The sequence below is a fragment of the Sylvia atricapilla genome, chromosome 14 (assembly GCF_009819655.1).
Source record: "Sylvia atricapilla isolate bSylAtr1 chromosome 14, bSylAtr1.pri, whole genome shotgun sequence".
Taxonomy (NCBI): Eukaryota; Metazoa; Chordata; class Aves; order Passeriformes; family Sylviidae; genus Sylvia; species Sylvia atricapilla.
In genome coordinates this window covers 15,352,535-15,366,343 of record NC_089153.1, presented here as the reverse complement: position 1 = coordinate 15,366,343, position 13,809 = coordinate 15,352,535, and the positions used below count along the sequence as shown (strand labels likewise).

At 60.6% G+C, this 13,809-nt stretch overlaps 2 protein-coding genes across 2 annotated transcripts; both read right to left on the bottom strand.

Annotated features, from left to right (window-relative positions):
* Positions 1-118: 118 nt before the first annotated feature.
* Positions 119-5,164, bottom strand: DDX41 (DEAD-box helicase 41). Its single transcript, XM_066329318.1, has 17 exons — positions 5,035-5,164; positions 4,851-4,949; positions 4,601-4,760; positions 4,446-4,520; positions 4,053-4,113; positions 3,371-3,507; positions 3,143-3,215; positions 2,814-2,967; positions 2,582-2,718; positions 2,256-2,418; positions 2,036-2,167; positions 1,784-1,855; positions 1,486-1,582; positions 1,045-1,194; positions 840-911; positions 615-725; positions 119-423 (listed from the first exon to the last, which is right to left on the bottom strand). Exons 1-17 carry the CDS (start codon positions 5,056-5,058, stop codon positions 287-289), a joined length of 1,854 nt encoding a protein of 617 aa, XP_066185415.1. The 5' UTR covers positions 5,059-5,164; the 3' UTR covers positions 119-286.
* Positions 5,165-5,276: 112 nt separating this feature from the next.
* FAM193B (family with sequence similarity 193 member B) lies at positions 5,277-12,944 on the bottom strand. Its single transcript, XM_066329317.1, is given in 11 exon segments — positions 5,277-5,647; positions 5,740-5,815; positions 5,924-6,932; positions 7,426-7,662; positions 8,057-8,252; positions 9,176-9,590; positions 9,864-10,073; positions 10,255-10,477; positions 11,133-11,372; positions 12,620-12,913; positions 12,915-12,944. Coding segments are annotated over 11 exon segments (3,027 nt in total). The 3' UTR covers positions 5,277-5,550.
* Positions 12,945-13,809: the final 865 nt, after the last annotated feature.

The window sequence follows — 13,809 nt, the reverse complement described above, 5'->3', positions numbered from 1 at the left end:
CTGCAGGGGGCTGGCAGGGGTAGCTGGCAGCTGGCCAGATCAGTCCTCCCACCTGGGGCTTTCTCTCGCCCCGAGGCATCACTACCTGCTTGCCCAACACACCACTGATGTAACAGGCTGCTGCAGCACAGCTCCATACATTTCCTTCCGGGGCAGCAGCTTCATCAGGCTGAGCTGGAAATAGTCCCAGTGACCAAAATTCTGGAAAAGGGGCCACAGCAGTGCAAGACAGGCCCCTGGGCTGAAAGGGAACTCAGGCCCATCCAGGGGCAGCACACTCTCCAGGCTAGAAGTCCATAGAGCTGTGGGCCAGGTAGTCCTTGCGGCCGATGTTGCTGACTTGCTTGGTCTGCATCGCCTCCAGCTTGGGGCAGTCAGTGATGCGATGGCCCAGGCCACCACAGAAGGCACAGCCCCGCTCACCTGCAAAAGAGGGACAGGGTCAAGGCCAGGACAGCACAGTGCCATGCCAGGACAGCAGTCCCCACGCCAGAGCAAAGAGGGTACACCAGTGTCTCCCCAGTGCTGTGGCACTGGGAGCTGGAGGGGTCTGTCTGGAGCCCAAATTTCGTAGAACCCCCTGAGGGTCTCTGTGTCAGCCAGGGGTCTCTCACCTCCGATTTCCAGCATGGTCTCATCCCCACAATGCAGCACCTGGAGCACAGGTGGTACCTTCTGCTTTGCCTCCAGGAGCAGAGCCTTCAGGTCCATCAGCACCGACTCATCTGGGAGCAGAGATAGAGGTCAGGCAAAGCCATCCTGCTTACTCAGAACACCCCCTTGCCACTGCCCAGCTGCCTCCTCCAGCCTCCAGCCCCCAGCCCCGTGCTGTTCCTCACCACAGGCCTTGTTGATGAAGGTGGTTGCAATGCCAGTGTTGCCTGAACGGCCTGTACGCCCGATTCGGTGAACTGTGGAGACAAAACAAGGACAGGATCAACAGGGGAGCAGAGTGTGACAGACCATCCCTGCCCTAAGGCACTGCAGAGACAGGCACAGAGCCTTGCTGGCCTCTTGACCCCTCCCACAAGGCCCAGGGCCTACCATAGTTCTCAATCTCCTCTGGCATGTCATAGTTGATGACGTGCTGAATGGCTGGGAAGTCCAGGCCCTTGGAAGCGACGTCAGTGGCAACCAGGACATCCTTCTTCCCATCCCGGAAGGCCTCAATGGCTTTTGTCCGTTCTTCCTGATCTGCAAAGGCCCAGCAGAGAAGATCAGTGAGGCCAGAGCTCTCAGCTCTACCTACTGCAGCAAAGACTAGGGCCTCAGAGTCAAGTTCTACATGGGGCCTCTAAACCCCACAGGGACCTGCATTGTGTTTATGCCTGCTATGTACAACGTGAAGCTCCCTCCTGACACTGCCACAGCCCTTCCTCACACCATCAACAACTGCTTCAGGCTAGCACCTTACATTGCTACACACATTCCTGGCAGGACGGGGGTCACACCAGGAGCCCAGGCCTCTCTGGGACCCTCACTGACCTTTCCCTCCATGGATGGCCACAGCTTCCACACCCTTGAGCAGCAGGTACTCGTGGATTGCATCGACATCTGCCTTCTTCTCTGCAAAGATCAGCACCTGTGGCAGCACAGGCATCATATCAGAGCCCCTTCTGCAGGCTGGCACTGCTGGCACAATCACAGCCCCCTGGGGAAGCCCATTCCCTCTTGCTGAACAGAGCACACAGCACTGCTGGTCACATGTCCACAACACACAGGGGGTCCCCCTCCCAACTCCCCCCATGCCCCAGCATGACCACATTGTCCTCAGCATACTCACAGGTGGAGGGGTCTTCTGCAGGCACTCCAGCAGGTACACCATCTTGGCCTCCTCTTTCACGTACTCCACCTCCTAGGAACAAGCAGAGACATGGGTCAGGCAGCAGAAGAACTGCAGAGGAACTGCCACTGCTTAGCCAGCTGGGAAGGAGGGCCATGAATCTCAGCTCCCTGGCAGAGGAAGGAATTAAGTGCCCCTCATTAATGTTTCTGGCCTCCCACACAGGCACGAGGGAGCACCCGAACACCTCACCTGCACAACATCCAGGCTGGCAGCACCCGCTCGCCCAACGTTAATGGTGATGGGCTTCACCAGGGCACTCTTGGCAAAGTTCTGGATCTTCTTGGGCATTGTGGCACTGAAGAGGAGCGTTTGCCGCTGGCCCTGCACAGCAAAGAAGCCTTTAGCACTCACGCAACCTGGCATAAGCAGGACTGAGCTTCATGGTGCTCCTACCATGGCAGTTCAGTACCTTGAAGTAGGAGAAGATGGTGCGGATGTCTCCCTCAAAGCCCATATCGATCATCCTGTCAGCCTCATCCAAGGCCAGGTACCGGCAGATGTCCAGGCTCACCATCTTCTTCTGCAGCAGGTCCATCAGGCGCCCGGGGGTTGCCACCATCATGTGTACCCCACTGTGGGATGAGAGGAGGTTTCAGTCAGGCCCTTGGCATTCCTGCCGCACACAGGACACCACTTCCACCTCCACACTATCCTGAAGCCACGGTGCCACTCCTTAGCCCCCCTGCCAGAAAACAGAGCAGCTCCAGCCCCATGGACTCCCACAGAAGGTCTTACTGTTTGATGGTCTCCATCTGCTCCTTGACAGACATGCCCCCGATGCAGAGGGCGCAGCGCAGTGGGGGTAGCCCATCCTCCTGCAGCAGACGACAGTAGTACTCCAGGATGCCGTGGGTCTGCCGGGCCAGCTCCCGCTACGGAGACAAAACCAGCTCATTCCTACACCTCTGTACAGGCAGAATTTAGGATTGCCACTGCAAGTCAACGACAGTCTCCTCCCGGCACTCACCGAGGGACAGATGATGAGTCCATAGGGTCCCTCTCGTTTAGAGAATGGCAGCCTCTTCTCCTGCTCCAGGCAGAACATGATCACTGGGAGGGTGAACACTAAGGTCTTCCCAGAGCCAGTGAATGCAATGCCAATCATGTCCCTTCCTGAGAGGCTGCCAGAAAAACAGGGTAAATAGAGAGGAGGAAAACCATGATGCAGCTCAAACCTCCAGGGCTGAGCAAGGCGACAGGGTGCATCTGTCACCAGGGAAGAGCACCTGGTTCACACACCTGAGTGGGCTGTAGGAGCAGCCACTCTGTACTCTGGGACAGGGACAGAGCACTCACATTGTGGGGATGCCTTGGATCTGTATGGGTGTTGGCTGCTGGATTCCTTTTTTCTTCAGGCCTCTCAGGATAGCTGTCAGAGAACAAGGAACAACACCATGTTCATGACCTGAACTATTTCCTCTCTTTTCCCACTCAGCAGCAGCTCTTCCACCAGTGACAAACACCCCTCAGGCCAACAGCCAAGGAAAAAGGTGGGATCCCTTCCAGACTCCTCTCCTGGCCTACCTGCTGGGAACTTCATCTCCTTGAAGCTCTTGATGGGGGGTGGGATGCCCTCCCCCTCCACCAGGATGTGGTACTTCTTGCGTACACGGTCGTGCCGTGCCTCTGACATGCCCAGGATGTAGCGAGGGGCTCTCCAGCTGGGAAAGCAACACAAACAGGTCATGGTGCAGAATGAGGCCAGGGCTCCACAACCAGCAGCTCCCATGGAGGAATTCAGGGCAACTCCCTGTTAGGCTCCAGTATCCTCCCAGATAAAACAGGTAACCCCAAGGGGCTCCATGGAGTGAGCGTAGGAGCAGATCTGAGCCAGTTCCATGCATTAAACCCTTTCCCAAAATCTCAGTCAAAAGTGCTAAGCTAACAGCTGAGAACAGCCTGTGGATGGTGGATGGAACACACCAAAAATATCTGGACACACCTCAGTCATCTCCCTGACACTGCCTCAGAATCACTGATGTTGGAGAAGACTTCTGAGATCATCAAGTCCAGTCTTCGACCAATCACCACCTCCACAATGCTGCCTCGAGCAGCACTGGCTCCAAAGGCTTCTCCAGACTCTTTCTCTGGCTTAGTGACCTGCAGAGTCACACTGGCTCACAAGACTCTGGCCTTTAGTTCTTTTCAGCCACGATGAAGTGATGTTTTCATAAGGACAGCTTCTGAGCTCTGCTGTGAAACTTACCTGGTTTTGATGGGGTCATCATAGGTGATGCCCTTGGCCATTTCCTTCACTGACATCAGAGCTGCAGGAACAAAGGTGATCAGTCAGAGCAAACTCTCCACATCCACATCAACCTCACTGAGAGCTACTTGGGCACAGTTTGCGAGATCATGTGTGGAGACAGAAGAGGAGAAGCAGCAGCACTGACAGCCCCTCTGGCACAGGAACACCAAATGCTGCTGTGTCCTGAGCCGTGTCACAGCCATGTCTCAGCTAAGCCAGGCAGTGCCATCTGAGGGGACCCATTGTCACCTCCAGTCTCACCGCTGAGTATGAGCATTCCCAAGGAAGGGAACAGCTCTCCTGCTATCCTGGGAGCTCTGGAGACAGACCTGAAACAGAGCTCCCACTCACCTCGGCCCTCTGCCACGCTCTCCAGGATCTTCTCTTCTTCCTTCAGCTGCTTCTCCTTGGCTGACTCCTTCCGAGCTGTAGGAGATCCAAGAAACAATGAAGGGGTTTGCTGTCCCCTGAAAGCCACCCAGTCTCGCCACCAGCTCCTCTCTTACCTTCCGCTTTCTCTTTAAGGTGCTGGTGCTGGTCCAGCAGACTGATGTTGGACTGGGGCCCCAGCGGGATGTCATCCTCGTCCCCGCGCTGCTCGCTCCCGCTGTCCCGCTGCTCTTCCTCCGACACCACCTTCCGCCGCATCTGCAACAGCTTCTGCAGCTGGAAGGACGCAGATCGAGGCGGAGTGAGCGGCCTCGCGGCGGGAGGGCCGCTCAGAGCTCCCCCCGGGCAGCCCCGTTACCCCATTACCATCTGCTGCTTGCGCTGCTTGACGGGCACGTAAGGCACGTAGTCGTCATCATCCTCTCCGGACAGGTCGGACGTGTCCGCCGGCTCCTCGCGCTGCCTCTGTGGGGAGACAGGCGGTGAGGGGAGCCCGGTGCGGCACCAGGAGCGCAGAGCGGGTGGTACCGGGGGCCGGGCCCGCTCCCACCTTCCGCTCCGCCACAGCCTCCATGGCTCCTTCCCGGAAGAGATGAAGGAAGTTACGTCATCCCCCATGGCGCCATCGCTTAGCAACGCGCAGAGCGCGCCACTGGGCGGGAGCTGAGACTCGGCACGACGGGTCCCCGCGGCGGCCAAACTTGCGCAGAACGCCCTTTACGTTCCCTCCCCCCCCCGCTTTATCCCGCTCCCCAGTTTCGCCGGCGCGGCAGAAAGCAGCAGACACCGGGGTTTAAATAAAATAAAAAATTAAAAAGTTCTTTATTGGGTCCAGCACGGTCCTTCCCCGCGGCACGGGGAGTCACGTGCCCGCGGAGAGGAGGACGGGACGGCCGGGAGCACCCCGCGGGGAGGGGCAGGAGGATGGAGGGAGCCCCGGGGGTCCCCGCGGGGCAGGAGAGCACCGGGGTCCCCCGCGAAGGAGGGGACACCACCAAGGTGAGGCGGGGGGCACAGTGAGGAGAGGCGAGCGGCCGTGGGTGGGTGGGGGTGGCCCCTCCGCACCTCACTGGGCTGCGCTGGAAGTGGTTTTCTTCAGGGTGAAGTTGGTCCAGTTCACGGCCACCTTCTGCCGCGTCTGCTTGGCCGAGTCCAGGCAGAACCTGACATGGAGAGGACAGCCCCAGTCAGCTCCCAGCCCCTTCATCCCTCCACCCCACTGGCAGACCTCAGGCTGGCAGGGTTCTGCCCTCACCTTTTGAAATACTCCACTTCTCTGTCAGTCTCATCCATCTCTGCCCCGTCCAGGTCCTTGGGCAGGAACACATCATCTGGGAAAGCAGAGCAGAGGGTCAGAGCTGCAGGGCAGGGAGGGGCTACCAGCTGGGCAAGGGGCCACCTCGAGGATGGTGTTGCAGAGCAGTGCTCCCAGCACTCACCTATCGAGGTATTGGATTTCTCCACCTTGTTTCTGCTCTTCCTGCTCTTGCCCTTGGGCTGGGGGGAGCCCCCCAGGGCAAGGTGGGTGGCCAGGGCAGGTGGCTGCTGCGGCGCCAGCTCAGGCAGCTCCGCTTTGCCCTCTCCCCTCCGGCCTTTCCACTCGCTGTTTCTCTCCTTCTCCACCCTGGCAGCGCTGCTGCAGCCCCAAGGCTGCCCCTTGCCGCTCTCCCCGGGCTCGGCACAGCCGCTCGCCCGCTGTGGCTCCGGGGCACTGGCCTTGGAAGGGTGCTTGGTTCCCAGCACCTGCCCCTTCACACCAGGGCTCTCCAGCCGGGCCTGGCCGCTGGGCACAGGCGTGCTGCCCTCCCCTTTCTTTGCCTGCCCATTCTGCCGCTTGTTCTTCCGTTGCCGGCTCCCCACGGGCAGTGACTCTGGCGGCTCTGGCCCCTTGGACTGCGGGCCCTCCTTGGGTTCTGGGCTCAGCCCGTTGCCATCTGCAGCAGAGTCTGCAGCCTTGGACTGCACCCAGATCATGCGGGACAGGCTGGGCACGGCGCTGAGGCGTTTCACCACGCCGTTCTCGGCCGCTGGGGCTGGCGGGGGCTCCCCGGGCCCCTCGCCCCATCGGGGGCCCAGTTCACCCCGCAGCAGCGTGTGGCTCTTGGCAGGGCCCAGGCTGAGCGGGGCCAGCGCCAGGTCTATGTCCTGCAGGTCAGAAGACCCGTTGAGGTTGGAGAGCAGGTTCTTCTGCTCCAGGACAGCTGCCTTCTTGGGGAAGTCATTGACATCTAGGTTGAGATCATAGACGCTGAAACTGGCCCGGATGGAGTCCTTGATTGTGTTCTTGATCTCCTGCAGCCGGCTGCTGAGGAAGCTGTTCACTCGCTCCAGCTCCAGCTCCGGCCACTCCAACAGCTTCTCCTCAGCTGGCTCCCTGGCCTGGCTAGCTGCAGGGGCACGCTCTGCCCGCTTCTGGGCCTCTGCCTCCAGCTGGGCTTTCTCCTTCTCCTGCAACAGAGGTGCCATGAGGATCATTTGGGGTGGGCCACAGAACCAAGGGTGCAGGACACAGATCTTTGCATGACAGCAAATCCAAGGGCAGCTGCTCACCACGACCATGCCACATCTTCCACAGCCCCTAAACTGTCACGTCCCCCGTGGGCACTGCAACAGCTGGACACTGCACACCTGACACTGCTCTGGGCTCCAGGCACCAGAGCCATGGCACTGCCTCTCCCTACCAGAGATGCATGGTGTCAGAATGCGGCATGGAGCACACTGGACAGTGCAACCCAAAGCACCCAGGAAGGCTGGGCCACCCTCTGCAGGAACACAGGCAGGAGGGGTTCTAACATGGGGCCAGGCACTGCTGCCACCTTGGGTGAGAGTCACACAGAATTTGAGAACCCAAGTGGATGCAAGGAAGAGAACAAAAAGCCCTGCCAGCAGCACAGCCCTGCCTGGCCCCTCTCCTGCAGCCCCAGCCCCTGCCCAGCCTCACCTTCTTCTTCTGCTTGTGCCGTGCCCGCTTGGCTGCCTTGGCACTGTTCAAGGGCTTGGGCTCTGTGCTGTTGATGTAGTCCAGCAGCTCGTCCACATTGCGGTGGTCCACAGCAGGCTCCCCTGAGCTGCTGGTGTGCCCTAGTTTCTGTGGCAACTCCTCTTTTCTCTTGGTGAGGCGAGAACGCAGCTTCTCTCGGATCTCAGCATAGTTGCGGCTCGTGGGAGCGGCCGGGGGCTGTGGAAGGTGAGTGCTGTCAGCCAGGCACCAGCCAGCATGAGGGGCAGGCAGCCCCAGCTCCCCCAACAGCCCCCCATGACCTTCCAGACACTCCCTTCCCTGCAGTCTCAGCAAGACAAGTCAGCACAACTCTACTGAGCTCTTCCACCGTGAAGCCACAGGGCTTGGCCGGCTGCTCTGAGCCCCGGGGCTGGGCAGGCAGCTGCGAGTTGGGAGCAAGGGACCAGCAGGCTGATGAAGCAGGGTAGAAAGGAAGCGGGGGATGTATGTGCCTGCAGGAAACAGCCATGGCCAGGCCCGCCCACCTCCACACTCTGGGCACAGGGACTGAGTGACGCCTCCCCATGCAGAGCAAGGACCAGGGGTGGCTGCAGACCAGCCCCTCACTCACCGCGTTGTGGCCGAAGAACTCACAGTAGCAGCAGTCGCAGAACTTCCCGTCTTTCTGGTTGGTGGAGGAGGAGGTGCAGGAGCTGCGCTCTGAGCTGCTGTCCTCATCCTCCCCGAGTCCCTCGTCTGCCTCGCAGGGCTGCGGCGGGTGGCAGCTGGTACCGTTTGGGAATTTGTGCCCTTTGCAAGAGGGGTCCCTGAGGAGAAGGGGAGGACAAGAGGTGAGCAGATGCCAGGGGATCTCAAAATTGCCCCATGCTATGCATGTAGGAACAACCCTCCTAGGAAAGCTTTGCAGGACAAACCCTCTCCCCTGCATTCTCCTCTTCTGGGGAAGATGCCCGAGGAGTCCACAGCAGCAGCAATCTGCTGCTCCCAGCCCTCAGGGCCTCTGGCTAGCAGGAGGCTGGTGCAGCAGAGCCCCAGCGAGCCAGGCCCTGGGCTGGAAGCAGGGCAGGGTGCAGTACTCACTGGGGGTGGTAGGTAGCACAGGTGAGGAACACTGGGACTGGGCAGCTGCCAGACATCCCCACATGAGGCAGGCCCAGCTCACAAGGGCACAGGCTACCCAGCTCAGAGACAGGGAGGCCAGGGCACAGCCCACAGCATCATTCCTCAAGATCCAGCTCAGGACCCAACTGGCTCTCTACAGAGAGAGCTAATCAGCAGAGAGGAACAAGTGTGCTCTCTTCCAGGGCACGTGCAGCCCAGAGCGGACTGGAGGAACAGGTGAGCAGAACAAGTCCACAGGCTTCATCTTCTCAAGGATGTTTGCTCAGTGCCACAGCTGCCTGACAGGTCTCACTGACATAGGTCCTGTTGGCCAACAGCAGGTTTATCAGGGTGTTCCTTTGGGTCTTTTAGCTGGAGGAGAAGCACAGCCTCTTCTGCACCACAGAACCAAATGACAACCACAGGAGGAACACACATCGGGAGAGAAAGAGCTTGACCCTCAGTCTGCAGCAGTGGAACTGTCCCAGAAAGACAGCAGCTTCCTGCACCACCACGCCAGAGCAGTCAGTCCCTCCACAGGGAAAAGTGCATCCATAGGCAGGGATGGCAGAAAAGGCACATAGCCCCGCAAAGAGAGGCTGGAAGCAGGCAGGGCTCCTCTACTCACCTGTTCGTGCTGGGCAGCTGGTGGGAGGCAGGAGGAGGGATGAGTGAAGTGCTGCAATGCCCGTTGCAGGGATGAGCGCAGCCCGACAGCGGCGGCGGCATCTTCAGCAGCGGCACGTTGGCAGGGGGCAGGTGAGGGCTCTTGCAGGGCCCTGGGCTGTGTGAGGCTGCGCTGGCCGGGGGGGACTCGGACACCAGCTTGGGGGCGGCCGCCTGCGCGCTGGGAGCAGGGAAAAGCGCGGCCTGAGAGGAGGTGCCCAGTGGGATGTGCGGGGACGAGCTGAAGGGCCCCGGATGGGGAGGTGTCTGCTTGGAGGGGATCAGCGCCGCTGGCTGCGAGGGGAGGCCCGTGGGACTGTTGGGAGGAGCAGTGAGGTCGGAGTGCTGATGATGCTCTGAGGAGTGGAAGGCCTCACCTGCAGAGAGGCAGGAGAAGACATAATCAGACACTGGCTGTGCTGCACGGACCAAGGCCATGGTCAAAGCCACCCACCACCTTTGTACAAGGGGTTTCTCGTCCCAGACATCAGAGTGCTTGGGATAGAAGCCATCCCAGCTCACACAGGGCCTTGGGGTCAGTGTGCCTCCCCCACAGGATCCAGCCTTGCCCCATGGAGAAAAAGGCAAGGGCAAAGGCTCTGGAGCAGCAGGCTGGGACGCTGTGGCCAGTGCTGCCCTTGGGCACGTACCTGGTGGGGTGGCCCTCCGGCACAAGCTTTTGAACTGCTTCGGCAGCGTCTTGCAGAAATCGAGTGAGGTAGGCAGAGGCGAGCCTGGTGTGGCGTTGCTGGAGGTGGCAGAGGCCGTGTGGCTGTAGGGACAGGCCTTCAGCCCTGGCGCCATGGCCGACACCTGGCTGGCACACTCCGGATACATAGAAAGGCTGGAGTACTTGTTGCCTGGAAAGAAAGCAGAGCTGGGGCTCAATCCCAGCACCATCTGCCTTTTTCGAAGGGGCCCAATATGCTGCTGATACTGAGATTCAGACACCCAGCCTGCCCACCCTTGCCACGAAGGAACCACCTAAGCCAAGAACTGGGAAGACAGCTCTGCTCAACCCCATAGCCAGCTTCAACTCACCTAGTGCAGCTTGGGGCGTCCCAAGGGGGCTGCCCTGCGCGGTCCCGTTGGTGTGCTGCGAGTTCCAAAGGCCCGACAGCTTGTGAGCAGACAAAAATGAGCTGGGGTCCCAGTCCCCTGAGCTCCCGTGGCACGAGGAGGAAGAAGACGAGGAGGAGGAGGAAGATGAGTGTGAGCCACCCCCACAAGACTGGGACTTGCAGGATGTGTGGGACAACGAGACCTACCAAAGGAAACACAGAATAAAGTGGCTGAGGGGACACCCTCAGCCTCAGGGTGTCAGCACCAATACTCTCTCCACTGCAGCAGGGGCTCAACTCACGTGATCCACTTCTGTCACTGTCTTGGGAGTGACAAACAGTCCCTCCATCCTACACCAACATAGTCTGGCTTACAGAGGCTGGGCCATGCCAAGGGCCACATGCCTGTGCTGGTCCCACTCACACCAGGGCAGAGTGAAATAAAGCCAGGCAGGAGGCAGCTCCTCTACCCGAGCCCCATGCACAGGCAGGCACTTGCCCTGGCAGCGGCTGCCTCTGTCTGCGTCATGAAGGGAGCAGCCCTGGGGCTGGGGGACGCGGCACAACGCACAGCAGAGCGAGGCTGGCAGGAAAGCAGTGGCACTGTCAGCCTGGTCAGCCCCAAGCCATGGCAGGCTGCTGGATGAGCCTCCACAGCATCATACACTACTCCAACAGGGCCTGTCCCTACTGAGCCAGAGGCAGTCCTGGGCAGGGAAGTGAAGGCTGGGGTGTCCAGGACACTCAGCTCGGCATGAGGATGGGACCCACACACCCTGTCAGTGCCACAGGGTGGTCAGTGCCATATTCCTACAGCTACAGCCCCAGCTTTCTAACCCCAGCTCTGTAACCCCGTACCGCCAGGGCCTGCTCCTGCACTGCCCGTCGCTCTTCCTCCTCCACGCTCTTCCGGCAGCTCTGGCAGATCCACAGTGGCATTTCTCCCAGGAGGTTCTGCACGAGCGTTGGCACAAAGTCTGGAGGCAGCCTCTCGCCTGGGGAAACCAGCCCATTGTGGGACGGCCCTCCCCAGTCCTTGCGCTCCCGGTGACAGAGCAGGCAGCACGTCTGCACGGACTGGTTGGTGGTGGGCAGCACCTGAGGAAGGACACACAGACTATGAGTCACCCAGGTGTGATCCCGCACAGATGTGGCAGTGAAGGAGACCTCAGGACGCTGACACCAAACCAAGGAAATTCTTGTAGGCTACATGTAGCATTGGACCTTCTCCCACTGGAGCAGAGCAGCCTCAGGCTGATCAGCTGCTGCCGACCTGCCATGTGTCAGCTTGGGAGTGTCTGAACTTCTGGGAAAATCACAGCATGCCAAAGAGCCAGCCTTGCCACCAAGCAAGGCTGGGAAGCCATCAGCAACTCCCACCATCACCTCTGGTACAGTGAGACTGAAGGCACTTGCATGGCAAAGCAAGACTCACAGAAATCCCACACAGGCATATGAAAGGTGGGTCTGGCAGCCTCAGCTCTCCCTCCTCGCCCATCAAAGATGCCCCCACTGTGTCACCCAAGAGCCCCAAACTCTCTCTCCCGCCTCTTTGTTCTGCACAGCCAGCGGTGCCGATGCGCCAGGGTGGGGTGCAGCCCCCCGTGCTGCTTCATGCTGTCCCCGCACAGGCACCGCCAGGCTGGGGCTTCCCTGCAGGAGCTGGGCTGCATCCCTTGGGCTCGTTGGAGCCCTGACAGCCGTGACGAGCCCGGCGTGGCGCGGGTGAGGGGGCCCCCATTGTCTGCCGGCGCAGCGGGGCCCTGCCACAATGAGCCGTGCATTGAACTGCTGCTGCCAAACAGATGGCGTCTGCAGGCTCAAGGTGAAGCAAAGGTCAGAGGCCAAGGAGAGCAGAGTGGGAGCACAGCCCCCCATGCCCACCCACGGCGAGGGGGGAGCAAACAGGCCACCCCGTGTCCCAGCTGACACAGCCACCACGGCGAGTGACACCACGGCTGGTGACACCACGGCTGTCCCCAATCCACCCAGCACATCCACACCCGGCGCCCACTCCCGCCTCCCTTGCCCACAGCCCGGAGCAGGTGGTGGCAGCAGCCAGGTGTGTCCAGCCGGGAGAAGCGCGCTGAATGAGGATGCTGGAGCCACCTGCCACCGCTCAGTGGCAGGGCTGTGGCAGGGCTGTGGCAGGGCTGGGCCCTCCCGCGGGGCGCTGTGGGAACGCTCCGAGCCCCATCCGCAGGGATGCTCCGACTCGGGGGTCGGGGCGGGGATGGGGCAGGGCGCGCAGGGGGGATGGGGTGTAAGGGGCAGGGCCCCGTCCCCGCCCAGGCTGCACCCCCCTCGGAGCCAGCCCCGTGCCCGCCGCAGCGCTACCGCGGTACCTGCGCGCTGCCTCTGCCCGACTCCCCGCCGCTGCCCGCCGCAGCCGCCACCTCAGGCGGGGCGGGCGGTTCCGGTGGTGGTGGCGGCGGGGGAGGCCCGACGTCGGGAGCCGCCACCCTGTCACGGCGAGGCCCGGAGCCACCTGCCGCCGCTGCCGCCGCCGTCGCCGCCGTTGCCGCCTTGTTCCGCCGGCGAGTCATGGCGAGCCCGCCGCAGCCAGGACAACAGCCAATATGGCGGCGCGGCCCGTCCGGCCCCTGCCCGCGGGAAGGAGGGAGGGAGGGAGGGGGGAAACGCTCGGGGAGGTGAAGCCGCCGCCGCCATCTTGCGAGAGGGCAGCGCTGCGCCCCCTGGCGGGCAGGGGGAGTGGCGCCGCTGCCGCGAGTTCGAATCCGCCCACTCCCGCCCCCCGAGGCTCCCGCGGGTCCTAAAGGCGCCGGTGCCTCAATCGTGATCGGGGGCGCATGGCGATCGTATCCCCAGCTGGATCATCAGAGTACAACTGCTTGGGTTCGAACTGAAAGAGAGCTGGATTAGATCAGATATTTGGAAAAAAGTCTTTCCTTTGAGGGTGGGGAGGCCCTGGCACAGGTTGCCCAGAGAAGCTGTGGTTGTCCTATCCCTGGAGGTGTTCAAGGCCACGTTGGATGGGGTTTGGAGCGACCTGGTCTAGTAGAAGGTGTTCCTGTGCATGGCAGAGGGATGGAACGAGATGATCATTAAGGTCACTTCCAAACTATTCTGTGATTCCTGGCCCTGCACAGGACAATCCCAAGAATCTCACCCAGTGCCTGACAGCATTGTCCAAATGCTCCTGGAGCTCTGACAGGCTTAGGGCCATGACCACTTCCCTGGGGAGTTTGTTCAGTGCCCAACCACCCTCTGGGCAAAGAACCTTTTCCTAATATCCAACCTAACCTTCCCCTGACACAGCTCCAGCCATTCCCTCGGGTCCTGTTACTACCACAGAGAACAGAGATTGGACCCGCCCTCGGCTGCCCCTCCTGGGGAAGCTGCAGCCCATAATGAGGTCTCTCCTCAGTCTGTTCCAGACTGAACAGACCAAGGAACTTCAGCAGCTTTTCATGTGACCTCCCTCTAGATTCCTTGCAGCCTCCTTTGGACATTCTCTAATTGCTTTATGTCTTTTTATTGTGGTGCTCAGATCTGTGGGACAATCTCCAGTCTG

Coding starts and splice junctions, on each gene's coding strand:
- DDX41 (XM_066329318.1), bottom strand. CDS start 5,058: ATGGAGGCTGTGGCGGAGCGGAAG. Junction 2,719..2,813: donor GACTCATCATCTGTCCCTCG/GTGAGTGCCGGG, acceptor TTGTCTCCGTAG/CGGGAGCTGGCCCGGCAGAC. Junction 726..839: donor CTTCATCAACAAGGCCTGTG/GTGAGGAACAGC, acceptor CTCTGCTCCCAG/ATGAGTCGGTGCTGATGGAC.